The 13,430-nt window shown below is 50.8% G+C and overlaps 1 protein-coding gene across 2 annotated transcripts in view; it reads right to left on the minus strand.

Moving 5' to 3' along the window:
• Window positions 1–8,226: 8,226 nt before the first annotated feature.
• Window positions 8,227–13,430, minus strand: part of CORO1C (coronin 1C) — a 78,246-nt gene continuing 73,042 nt past the window's right edge. For both annotated transcript variants that reach the window (XM_047828013.1, XM_047828014.1), the window contains exons 9-11: window positions 12,241–12,298; window positions 11,893–12,138; window positions 8,227–10,714 (exon numbers count right to left, since the gene is read on the minus strand). In XM_047828013.1, the coding sequence (XP_047683969.1) occupies window positions 10,595–10,714; window positions 11,893–12,138; window positions 12,241–12,298 (424 nt within the window). In that variant the 3' untranslated portion in view covers window positions 8,227–10,594. The remainder of the gene's footprint in view (window positions 10,715–11,892; window positions 12,139–12,240; window positions 12,299–13,430) is intronic.

A 13,430-nucleotide genomic window follows, 5' to 3' on the forward strand; every position in this document is an offset into this window, starting at 1 on the left:
TCCTCAGAAAAAGCCTTTCCTGACCGCCGGCCCCACTCTGATCTCACAACACTGTGCCCCTCCCCAACGCACATGTGGTGACTTGATACATCTCTCTGTCTCTGGAAAGCTCCAGAAGAAACCCAGGCCTCTTTTGGCCACTGTCGCACCTCCTGGGCCAAGCACAGTGCCCGTTGTGTAAGCATAACAATGGCTAACATTTATCAGGTGCTTCTTCATGCCAGGCACTGTCCTAGGCGCTTGACATATTTGTCACAATGACGCAAATTGACAGTTTAATTTGTCCCAATTGCCTCACGAGGTAGGTCGTATTAGCATTCCCATGTTTGGATGGGGGGGGGGGAAAAAACCCAAAGCCCAGAGAGGTTAAGTAACTTGCCTGAGGCCAAACAGCTAGGAAGCGAAGCAGGAGAGCCAGGGTTTAAATGCAGGCTCTCTGACTACTGAGCCTGCGTTCAATCACAGTGGAATAAATATACAAATTATCACAGCCCCTCCTGGCAGACGCTGCCTGTTGTGATTGGTCCCCCCCCCCCCCCCCCCCCCCGCTTTACAACACCATGTGATCTGCTGGGGTGTGAAGGAGCTGCAGGTCAGCAAAGCCAGCAGGTGTGAGGTTCCTCTCGATACAGACCCAGACCCCGTGGTGGGACTAGCCTGGGGACCAAGGGCCATTTGTGGGGCGGGGGGGTGGGGGGTGTGGAAATGTGCTGCAGGGGGTTAACTTAACCCGTTACCGCTGGAGCAACCCCATCTTAAAGCTCACTGGGTCCCGACTTGGACAACAACAGACTGGATATCCAAGCAGCCTACAGCCTCCTTATTACTTGGACGCCCCCTGAGCGGCTGTCCATGCACAAAGGGCAATTTTGCCTACATTAGCCGCTGCGTGAAACTGCTCGTAGCCGCCACGTGATGGTGTTTCCCATCAGCTTCGCGGTGGCCTATCCGGGTTGCACTTTGCTCCTCTCTTCTCTCTGGGCGGGGAGTGGAGCAGGGAGGGGACTGTGCACACTAGTGACAAGTTCACGGCGACGACGGTTAAGTTCGAGAGACACAGAGGGTGGTGCAGGTGACCAAAGCCAGCAACGCTTAGCTTCGACCTGGTATTTACCAGGTGTAGGCTGGTCAACTATGCACTCAGCTAGCGAGGAAAATGAGGAAAAAAATAAAAATAAACACTCGTGGAATCCTGAAATTTCATGGATGGGCACGGACTGTACCTGACAGGTATAGCCGAGATCCAAAAAGCCATTTGGAATTTGCTGGGAACTCACCATGGGCACCCTCCGTCCCCCAAAGATGCCCATTTCCCTGAAAATGGGGAAAACTGCGGGCAAGGTGGGGCCGCAGCTCTCCTAGAATCATGCCTGCCTTCTCAAGTGGCCATTCTGCCTCCTAGGAAGCTGAGGCTCAGGGAGGGGGCCCGGGCGGATTTGAGCCCAGGTTGGCCAGACCAGACCACAAAGCCTGCAGCTTCCTACTGAAGCATCCAGCTGGCTGTGCAGCCTGACCTCTCTGGGCAACACCGGGAAATTACCCGTCATGGGATCCTTTGTTCAAATGAGAGCAAAGATCTCAGAGAGAACAGAGCTGCTCTAAGGAAAGGCGGGGGCGGGGGCGGGGGGGGGAGGGGCCACCCTCAACTACCTGCCCGCCCCGCCCGCCCCCCCCCCCCCACTTCCCCAACACACACATCCTCTTTGATTGAAGGGAGGGCTCACAGCTGTGATTTGCCGATTCGGACCATCTAAAAGGGAAATGGCCACTTGGGGGGCCCACCGCAGCTGGGATGCAATTCCCCTTCTCAAAGGGCGGTGGACCCTTGGGGAGCCCTGGATTCTGGCTGTCACTCTGGGCAGCTCCGGGATGAAAGGCTGCAGAGTGAAGCTGTTCCTCCAGAGAGAAGAAGAACAGGCGTTCCCCAGGGTTCAGTGGGTCAGCTTTGGTGCCAGAGGGTGGTCAGCGCAGGGGCTGTTCCCAGACCCGGAAGGCCAGAGGGTAATCAAGCCTAGAAATGTGCTCCAAACTCAGGGATTTTTTCCAACAGTAGTCGCTGAAGGGATCAATGCCTCCAGCACCCACCCCAAGCACGGGGCAGGGAGGTACAGTTATGGAGAACTCCGGACTCAGACCTCACGGGGCTCTGATGATGGAGAAATACCGCCACGAGGAAGGAGTCTTGGGTGCAAACTCCTCCCTAACTGGCTTCAATGGCAATAGGGTTCCTGGGATAGCTGGTGGCACTTAAGGTTAGAAATGTAGCTGGATCTTATGCGTGGATTTAGGGAACTCAAGGGACCCAGAAGCCCCTTGTCCATCACCACACACCTGCTCTGCCTGCTTGCTCCCTCACATCCCCAAATCCCAGGCCTCTGTGAAGGGAAACGTGGATTTGGCACCGCTGGAGGTGGCTCCAAAGGCGGTGGGGGGGGGGGGGAGGGGTTTTGGCCCAGCCAGGGGTCAGCGGTGCTCAGGGGAGGGTCATATCCTGGAAGCAAAGTGCGGACAATCCAGTAGATGCCCCCACCCCAGATCGTGTCCCTAGTTTCATTCATTTATTGAGCAAATATTTCTTAATACAATATGCCAGATTCCAGGGATAACAGTGAACGAAAGGTGTTCCTGTCCTGGGGGAGTTTACATTCGTTTCAGGGGAGACGATCTGATCTGATCCGATCTGATCCGATCTGATCCGATCCGAGTCTCCACCAAAGGTGCTAGGTCTTCATGGAAATAAGGTGTTATGGGGAGGGGGGCAGGGGAGGGAGAGCAGTGGTGAGCCTTGCAGACACTGGGGTGGGGGGAGGATGGGTGGTCTGGAGAGAGCAGTATGTGGGAAGCTCAAAGGCAGGGGGTCTCCTGAAAACCAGGGAACATCATCAGAGGAGGTCAGGGAGGCGATGGGGCCAGCCAAATGTGGGGATCTCAGCTTTTGTCCCGAGAGAAGCCATGGAGGGTTTTGACTCCATAAATACGGGGATCAGCAAGCTTTTTCTTAGTGGGGCGGATGGTAAACATTTTAGGGTTTGCAGCCAGTCTCTGGTTGCAACTAAATTCCGAGGGTGTAAGGCAAAAGCAGCCGTTAGATGTGGCTTAAACAAATGGGCGCGTCTGTGTTCCCATGAACTTTACGGACATTACAACGTGAGTTTCATATGCCTTTTACTTGCCACTATTCTTTTTTAAAGTCCCCCCCCCCCCATCATTTAAAAATGTAAAGACTATTTTTCCCTTGTGGGCTATCACAGAAACTTTCAGAGGCTTGGATTTGGTCTGTGGACCTTACTTTGTCCTCATCTGCCTAATACCTTAAAAGGTTATTCTGGCCACTTTGTGGAAGACAGACTTATTAAAGCAGGGAACAGGAAGCTTGGTTTAGAAGCTCTGACAGTTTATGTTCATTTTACTGGGCCAATGGGGGTACCTAGATTATTTGGTCAAATATTCTGGGTGTATCTGTAAGGGGTTTCCAGATATTAACATGTGAATCTCCAGATTGAGGAAAGCAGACTGCCCTCCACCGTGTGGGTGGGCATCACCCAATCAGGCGAAGGCCTGGATAGACCAGACAAGGAGAGTAAGGGAGATCCCCTTGTCCGACTACCTTTGAGCAATGATTTTTTGTTGCCTTTGGACTCAAATGGAAATATCAGGCCTCCTGGGTCTCCAGTTTGCTGACAGGAGACCTTGGGACTCGTCAGCCTTCAAAATGTGAGCCAGTTCCTTATAATGAACATTTTTCTTTCTGTATATGTACACATCCTATTGGTTCTCTTTCGAGAACCCTAACGCAGAAGCTTGGTCCACATCAGGGATGACAGGGCCATGGACTAGCGGGTTAACAGTGGCAGTGTGAGAAGCAGCTGGAATATGGACGTATTCTAAAGCTACAGCCAACACGAGTAGCTGGCAGAACGTGTATGGGATACGAGAGGAGACAGGAATCAGGTGGGGTGGGAGGCAGGGGGCAAGTCAAGGGAGCTCTCATAGACGACGCTGAAGAGCACGACTTCACCCTAGAGACAAGGGGAACCACTTGTGTCCCCCTCAGAGATCTTGACAGATTCTGTTTTAGAAAACATCACTCTGGAAACAAAAAAGGGAACAGGTGGGTGGTGTTAGAGGAACCAGTTACGAGGCTGTTCCTACAATGATCTGGTCTCTCTACAACTGGAAGTTTCTGGCAGGTGCACAGATGCCTACATGGGATTCTCCACCTTGCCATTTTCTACGGCACTTGAATCCACTGCCCCTTGTGGAAAGCGGCCAGGGTGCCAAGAACTCACTTTACTGTCTTGGGGGACGCGTGTAGTTGAGCGTGGCCAGAAGAAGCCCAGCAGTTTCTTAACCGTGAGGTGCCTTTTCTATCTTCTGTGACCCAAGTATCATCTCGGCGAGGAAATGAACCTGCAACAACTTCCTGTTATTTATGGGGCAACTTCCCAGTTCTCAGACCTATCTCCGCACAGCCCAAAAGCTTGGATTTTGTTGCTGAAATACTGATGGTTGAGGTCTTGACCCTCAGGGCACCGAGCTGTGGTGCGAACACCGAACAGCTGGACCACTTGGTCATTTGCTCAACTACAATTTCCTCTGGACCTTTACACCCTCACTGGAAAAGTATTCGCCCAGTGAATGTCAAGACAAACAGAACCACGTCTAGTTGGCGGCGGGGGCGGGGGAGGGGGGCGCGGTTTGTAAGTAATGAGAAGACAGCAGGTCTGTGAGGAAGGCGGGGCCTGCTGCCCGGGACCAGAGGGGCCCCCAGGGGAAGTGAGGCTCAGCAAGTCTGGAAACCCACCCTCTCAGCTTCTGCAGCCCCTCAGGCCCCCCCCCCCCGGCGTCCTGTGCGGGGTCCCCTTGCCACTGTGATCTATCGGCATCACCTGAACCAGCCGGCAGCTCACAGCACAGGCACCACGTGAGCCTCTGCAACACCGATGACTGCTGGACCCTCAACCCGGAGCCTTCCCGACACCGGCAGCCCGCCCGCTGGGCTTCTGTCTGAGTCATTTCTCTCCAGCGCTGCTGCAGACCCCCACGTCATCCTTTCCAAAAATATTCAGTCTTTGAGACCCGTGTGAGGAAGCCTCTCCATTTAAAACAAAGAACGAGGCACCCAGTGGTTTTGGTAACAGAAGAGATCTTCCTTCCCAAGCTCCCGAGTCGAGCAAGCTGCAGTGGATTCGAACTTTCCAGTCACCCGAGCTGTGTTCCTCATCCAACACTACGCCCCCACCCCCCACGTACTAGCCCTGGCTCTTAAAATCAGTTGTCTTACCTGGCTGCGTTTCCACACAATAAAGGAAAACTACACTGAATTGCAAAGATTTCAGCAGCTTGTCTAAACTCACCTTCCTCCACATTTCCACCGACCTAACCAACTTAGCGGCCACCTGACCCTCGAGGACCACTGGATCTGGAGCAGTCTGTCCCTTCGTCTCTGTCCCACCTTTTCCAGAAACTTGCAATTGGGGGAACAAAGCTCACTGTGCCTAGTGACTCCTAGCACTGTCTGTCCTTCCACCCCTGGTTCTGATAAACCACTTGCTGACAGACTCAATTCCTAGGGGCCAGGAAGGAATGCTACGGGCGCATCAGCACAGATCACCCCCTTCGCAAACAGAGACAGCGGCTGGATCTGAGATCAAGCATATTACACGAAATATATTAGATACATTAGATGGAAATATACTTCATATCTTACTGGTTGAAAATATATTTCCCAGGTCCCATGACCTTCATTTTTTTGTTGACATATTGAAGTCTTATGTAATTCCACTTTAACAGAGCCAACGTTATCTTTTCCTTTGTGATTTAAAACGTTTCCCCCCAGACAGAAGTCTGGGTGGAAAAGGGCTTATTTTTTCTCCTAAACTTGAAAATAAAGTTTCCTTCCGTTTAACTACTGACTCTATCAGGAATATACACTGGTATCGTCGGGTGGCTCTGAGGAGTCCCTGCCTCCAGAACTGGTTATGGCACGCCATCATTTCCTGCCTCACCCCCCGCCCCTGTTGATTTAGGATGTTTAGGATCCCTGTTTCCGCGGATTACAAATTCATCACTCATACATTAAAAAAATTTTTTTTAAGTTTATTTTGAGAGAGAGAGAGAGCTTGCGTGTAAGTGGGGGAAGGGCAGACAGCAAGGGAGAGAGAGAATCCCAAGAAGGCTCTGCGCGGTCAGCACAGAGCTGACAGGGTGGGGGTGGGGCTCGATCTCACGAATCATGAGATCACGACCTGAGCCGAAGTCAAGAGCCGGACACTTAACTGACTGAGCCACCCCGGCAGCCCACACATTAATTTTAATAACTTGTTTTTTATGTCTTAATGTTTATTTTTGACACAAGAGACAGAGTGCGAGCAGGGGAGGGGCAGAGAGAGGAGGAGACACAATCCAAAGCTGGTTCCAGGCTCTGAGCTGTCAGCGCAGAGCCCGACGTGGGGCTCGAAACCACGAACCGTGAGATCATGACCTGAGCCGAAGCCGGACGCTTCACCGACTGAGCCAGCCAGGCACCCCTTGAATGTTTTTTTTTAATGTTTATTTTTGAGAGGGAGAGACCGAGCATGAGTTGGGGAGGGGCAGAGAGTTGGGGGTGGGGGGGGAGACACAGAATCCGGAACAGGCTCCAGGCTCTGACCCATCAGCACAGAGCCCGACGTGGGGCTCAAACTCACAAACAGCAAGATCATGACCTGAGCTGAAGTCGGACACTTAACCAATTGGCCACCCAGGCACCCCTACTTTTAATGACTTCTGTCTGGGCGTAAAGACATTTGTGTGAGAGAGAAAATTCAGGAAAATCTAATTAAGTCAAAACTACCCACCGCTGGTACCTCCACATAGAAACAAGAAAACTTGGGTTTATTCTACATGTAAATACACACTGTATATGCGTACGGCCTCAAGAGGGCTTGTGGAGAGCAATCGGTCCTGGGTGGTTAAAGTTAACTAACCCTGCTAGACTAATCTTCCCTCTTCTCGTTCCTGAAGAGTTCTTCTACCAGTTTCCTTGGGGCACAATTCCCAGAGGTGAAGACCCTGGGCCAAAAGGTAAGGGCATTCAAGACTCCAGACGGACCTTGTCACACCGCCCTCCGGAAAGGTTGCACCAATGTGCAAATACCCCCTTCGGTCTTGCAGGAAAATGTGCGTGTCCGTGGCCACGACTCACGGTCGAGTCCAGTGACGGCTTCGGGACGTTCTAATGTGCTAGCAGAAGAGAAGGGCCACTTAGAGTTAACAGATTCTTAAGAGCCAAGAAAAAGCTTTTCTGGACACACAACGCCGAGACCAGCAAGGGAAGTAGCCTTTCAAAAAACGGAAGTTCTCCCTTGATGGGGCCTGGCTGGACGTCTGGGGCGGACATGGTAACCTTTAGGTCTCTGACCAAGAGGCAAGGCAGCCAAAAGGAGAGAACGTCAGTCGTAAACACCTCCCAGCACGCGTCTGCCCCCTGACCGTGGGCACCAAGGGGCCCAGACAGCATCTGTCGTCGCTGCTTCCTGCAGCCACACGAGCTGACCACGAACCTGGCTGCTGTTCTCACCGACTGCAGCAACTTTAGGAGAATGTATTGGGGGCGGGGGGACATCTTCACGCCAATTATTCATCATGTTTACAAACCTCTGGAAAACCCAAACGGTGGGCAACTCTTTGCTAAAATCACTGAAATGTCCTGAGACGATATCCTGGTGTAAAAGGGAAGCTGCCAAAGGCCACGAGATTCAAAGGACCCTGAAAACCTCCCACTGGAATAAAAGTCACAGCTAAGCTGAGAGGACCGTACTCCGCCGAAGAGCACGCTTCCAAAAGCGCCGCCAGGGAAACAAGAGAAAGCGGCAGCCACTCGGCGAGGGCTCTTCGTGTGGCCGGTCCCAGGCAGCTCCCTTCCAAACCACGCGGAAGCCTGCGCCCCTCCTTCAAAGCAGGAAAAGGCATGCCTTGAGATTAGGAGATGTGCCCCAGATACCCCCCTCCGGTAAAGGCCGAAGGCAGGATTCAAACACGCAGGCCTGTGGGGGTCTGGCAGGCAGCACGCTCTCCGCTCTACCCCACTCGACGTCCCCACTTTGCCGGGGCTGAGTGGCTCACCCACACTTCCCCTGTACTCACCCTCAGAGAGGAGACGGTCGCCCGGCCAGTTCCACGGAGTCAGAGGAGCTGTGCGCTGCCCCAAAGACAGCCGAAGGTGCGAAATAAACACGGACACCGTTTTGTAATCAATGACTTTTTTATCTTTGAAAATGGAAGCAAGTGTTTTGACAGAATACTATGGCCGCTCTATAAGAGCCGATCTAGGAGCAATTCACTGGTTTTCCTCTGGGATAGCACGGCTTTGAAAAGAAGAAGGAAAAAAATAAAAAAAGACAAAACAGGAAAAATAATCCACAAAGCTTCAGGCGCCGACTCTGAGCCTGGCTGGGCATTCGTTCATTAAATAAGTCATAAGCTAAAACCACTAAAATCAGGGTAATTTCTCCTTGCCCACTGTCTTCTCTTTGAACCACGTTCCCTATGGTGTTCCACCACTATCAACAATTTTGTTTACTTAATTTGTCAGAACCTTAAAACACTTCTCAATTTAAAAAATGAAGGTCCTCAGCAGATTACGTCGATAAAGAAACATGTACAGGTTTGAATAGAAGTCACTGTAATTATTGTTTTCTTTACATCTCATTATCCACTCCAATATTAAACACACACACGTACACACACAAAACCACACCAAACATTCAGATGCCCTGAAACTGTGGAGACAGTGATCCCAATTCTGGGTAAAAACACGGTACCTTTCCTACGCAGACATTAGCCCCAGCTCGACTGCGCGTTCCAACCCAGTGTCGCCACACTCCGCCTCCATCCTGGGTCCCTGTTACCGATGCTCCCAGCCAGTTCGTCCCCACACCGGCGGGAGCATGCGCAAGAGCCCCCGGGCGGTCCCAATGGCACTCCACGTTTCATGTTCGACCACAGACACTCAGTCTTTCCCAGAGATTCTTTAAATCTTGTTCCTCAAAGCATGCAAAATGAGAACACGGAAATGGACAAGTTCTAGCTAACCTAGGAATGGAACAGGTATTCAGAGCTCAGTCGCTGGCCCCTGAATCCGGGGGAACCTCTGTGCTTTGACACAGCCTCTGTGTGAGCTGGAGGGGCAGAGCAGGCTGGTTTGTGTGGAGGGTGCAAAGGGACAAGTTCGTACACATTAAAGCTACAGCAGAGGCCCGTGCTCCTGGTCTTGCTTCATTCTAGACTGTTCTCAGTCTCAATAGTCAATAGCACCCTCTGCCCTTCATCTCAGCTGACTGTGGAGAGGGCCGAGGCAGGAAAAACAGAAGGACTGTCTGGGGGAGCCCTGAGAGAGGTGGCTGCATCTGTGACACAGAGGGGAGGGCAGGGGCTCTGGGGTGCAGAGAGAGCCATTTCTGCCTCCAGCACAGCACAGGGTCGGCATGCGATGTGCTGGGAGAACAGAGGGTCCCGTGGGGGCACACTCCCCCCTGCAGGTTCGCTCGGCCTACAGTCCCCCACTGCACTCAGGAGCAAGACAGGCTGCTGAAATGGGCAAGAAGGAACACTCCACAGTGGCTTCTGTGGCCTCCTGTCCCGGGCACCCTTGTCAAGTATTGACCGAAACCTGAACTATGACGTTTAAAGTGATCAATGCAACAGATTCTACGTGTATAACAAAACTGCGGAAACACACGCTAGTTTAGGTTAGATTATAATCATCTGAAGCACAGGATAACCAAGAAGTGAAATTCCATTCTGGTACAACCACCCAGTTTCTAGAAAAGAGAAAGGAAAGAAAAGAGACGATACAATAGGAGCTTTTTTGATCAGAAGACTCCGTGAAAGGAGAGGGGTGGTGACGTGACCCCACGTGATTTTTCAAGTCTTCCTTCTGTACAGTCATGAGGATGACCGGGTTTTGTGCTGCAAACGAGCCAGCACCATGAGGCTACTGCTCTGATTGTTCTCGGATGAACGTGTATACAAAATAATATCTTATCTTCATTTAGTTTATAAACATACACAGTGCTGTCCCTTTCAAATTAAGGAGGAAAAAAAAAAAAAACCACACACAAATACTGCAAAGTAGCAAAATACAAGGGCGGCGGGGGGGGCGGGGAGCTAGTTTTGGTTTTGGCAACGTTAAAAAAAAAAAATATAAAAAGCAATGTGGCATTGGTCCCTGTTTATAAAAAAAAAAAAAAAAGAAAAAAGGTACTTGGGCACAACACTGAATCAGAATTGGTCGGTTTTCTAAAATTCAGAATATCTGGGATTTTAAAAGTAGCACTTTTGTCTTTTAAAAGTTCGACAAGTCACGTAACACTTAAAACATCAAAAAGGCTTTCTGATAAAAAGCTCAGCTTTTAAATCACATTTTGTTTCTGCAAATTTGGGAGACGAATTGAGTTCTGACTGGAACGCGGCCCATGGCTGGTTGACACGGGCCGCTGACACGGAAGGTCCCCAAATGGCAGTGCCTCCCTTCCGCCCTCCCTGGGACCACGCCCACAACCGGCTACCACGAAGAGTTCCTGCTCCCATTTTGGGGGTGAGGGGTGGACCTTCAGGCGGCGATCTTCGCCATCTGCTGTTCTAACTTGGAAATGCGCTCGTCTTGATTGCAGATTGTATCTTTTATAGATTTGATCTCTTTTAAAATCTCATCCAGCTTGGCTTCATTTTGCTAAGAAAACCAAAAAGGGGGGAGAGGGTAAGAGGCTGACTAGAATGCACTCAACGAAGTTCACCACAGTTGAGAATGTATAGGTTGCGCAGTCTCGTTTTCCACTTTGGATGTGGCCAGGCACCGCCACCAAGTTGGGCCATAGGAGAGCCCCGGCTGCTGGCCAGCCCACCTGCCGCCCCACAGCAGAGCCACAGTCCTGCAGCGCTGCTCCTCATGCCCGTGCACTTACCCGGACTCAGTCTCAGGACAGAAACTGTGGGAAGGGACCGGTCCCTTCACGGCTGCGCCACAGCCTGGCCACCCGGTGCAATACCATCAGGAGTAATGTCTACGTGACCTTCTGGAGGCTGCCGAGCCCCTGCCATCACCCGGGGAGGGCCCTTCTTAGGAGCTAAAGCCCTTGCCCTGCTTGCTAACTCTTCTAAAGAGGCCTCAGCCTCTCCCACGTGCAATGGATCCTGTTGGAAACCCTGCAGTCCACGGCATCTGACGTGGCTTCCCTAGTTATGGCCAAAGTGCCAGCTCCTCCGGGCACTTGGCCTCTTCGTTCCACTTACCTTCTCACCGACAGTTCACCGACCTCCCTCTGGCCCCCGGGATCCTGCTCCACGCCCACCAAGTCCCCTTGCCGCCTCCTCCCTGGCTAGACCCTGCCCTCCTAGCAGCAGCATCCCCAGTGGCCGTGCGGGCCCCCAATGTCAGGCTTCGGCTCCCACCGCTCCACTCAGATGGTTCTTGCCAAGAGGTCCAAGATCATCTTCGCTAAGTTGCACTCGTCACCACACGCCTGTGTCTCTGGAACACTCAGCAACATCTGGACCCTCGCACCACTCTCTTCCCCTCCCAGGACCCCCTCTTCTCGGCATCTGTGGCCCCACACTCTCTCGCTTCATTTCCACCCCAATCAAAGATGGACGTGAACGGTCTGGGGAGACACACTTAAGAAAACACCCAAGCAGCTCCTGTGCACTCTCTTAAAAATGGTCGTAGACTGACACCTCTCGTGGTCATTACAAAAAAACGAAAACAAAAACCCCAAAAACAGCTAATGGAGCCAAACTCAAAAATGTTATGTGGCCAAGGAGGTTCTTAGAAATAGTCATGTTTTCATTCACTGAAAGAAAGCCCTGAGCCAGCCAAGCGCACCGCACCCCTCAACCTCAGGGGGTCCTTACCACACTGGCTGTGTCCGGGGTTTTCTTGGGGATGTTGATCAGGTCACACTTCTTATTTGCAGTGGGCTTGCTATCCAGAATGTTCTTCTTGACCACTTTGAGATCCCGGTTTTTGCCAGGAATGTATCCATGCTTTAAGGAGATGAGGACGGGATCTGCATTCTTCCCCTCAAACCACTCCTCTGCCTCCAGCGCCGCTTCGGGCCCTGCTGTGTCAGGATACAGGTCATCCTGGAAAAGGTCCGACTACAAGAGACAGTTTGGGAAAACCCTCAGTTAAAGAAGAAGAAAGACCTGACATGTGAAAGTCTTTGAAACACAAATTTGCCTAAGAAACTGGGCACTTACTTTCCTTGGAACAGTCATGATAATGGGCTCACACTTTCTCTCATGAAGTTTGAAGAATCTTCAAGGGGGAAATAAAGGCAAAGTTGTATTAAGTGAAATAAGAGGCCAAGTCACAGGCTTCACAACAATTACTCTCCTGTATGGGATACGACATGCTCTGCCTATCACTGCGGCTGATCCACCCTGGGGAGCAGGTACAATCTGTGTTCCCATTTTCCAGATGAGAAAACAGAAGCCAAGAGGAGCTATGCTAGGAAATGGTGGACTAGAAACAGGAACCGGGAGTTGAGGTCTATGCTGCTGGGACAGTCAAACCCCCATCTTCAGGGCTGAGCAGCCGTGGTGGAAATGCCACCACCGCCGATGATTCACTTCTGGAACAGTGACCAAGTCAACAGACAGGAGAGAACAAACACCTGACATGAGATTAGCATCCACGATTTGGATGCCAGGTCTTCTGCCAACCAGAAGTGGCTGAACATTTGTTGGCATAAATAGGATTTTTAAAAAGGAAAAGAAGATAGGCGCCTGGGTGGCTCAGTTGGTTGAGCGTATGACTTTGGCTCAGGTCATGATCTCGCAGTTCGTAAGTTCAAGCCCCGCGTCAGGCTCTGTGCTGACAGCTTGGAGCCTGGAGCCTGCTTCGGATTCTGTGTCTCCCTGTCTCTATCCCTCCCCCACTCATGTTCTGTCTCTCTCTGTCTCTCAAAGATGAATAAACGTTAAAAATAAAATTAAAAAAAAAAAAAAAAGGAAAAGAAGATAATCCTAGGATTACAATTTTGGCATCTATGCGAACCGCATCATATTTGACACTCAAGAAAAATTTGAAATTATCCAAAATGTGGAAAGACCAGGAACATAAAGCACGAAACCTCTGCAGTCAGCAGAGTGGTAAAAAACAAAAACAAAAACAAAAACAAAAACAAAAACAAAAACAAAAACAAAAACCAACCAAACTGGCCTGGGTTTGACGTCCAGCTCAAGTACTCAATGTATTAATGAATGCTCAGTAAACATTTAATAAGTAGGAGGTATCCTGAATGATTATGCTTACAGGTTTTTGACTTTTAGATGACAGTAAAATAAATGCTTTCCCAAGTACCAGAAGCACTCTCAAGTTTGGATTCAATCTATTTTGAACCACATTTTGATGAGTTTGGTTTAAACTATAATTTTGAATTATCTTT

Source organism: Prionailurus viverrinus, chromosome D3 (assembly GCF_022837055.1).
Source record: "Prionailurus viverrinus isolate Anna chromosome D3, UM_Priviv_1.0, whole genome shotgun sequence".
Taxonomy (NCBI): domain Eukaryota; kingdom Metazoa; phylum Chordata; class Mammalia; order Carnivora; family Felidae; genus Prionailurus; species Prionailurus viverrinus.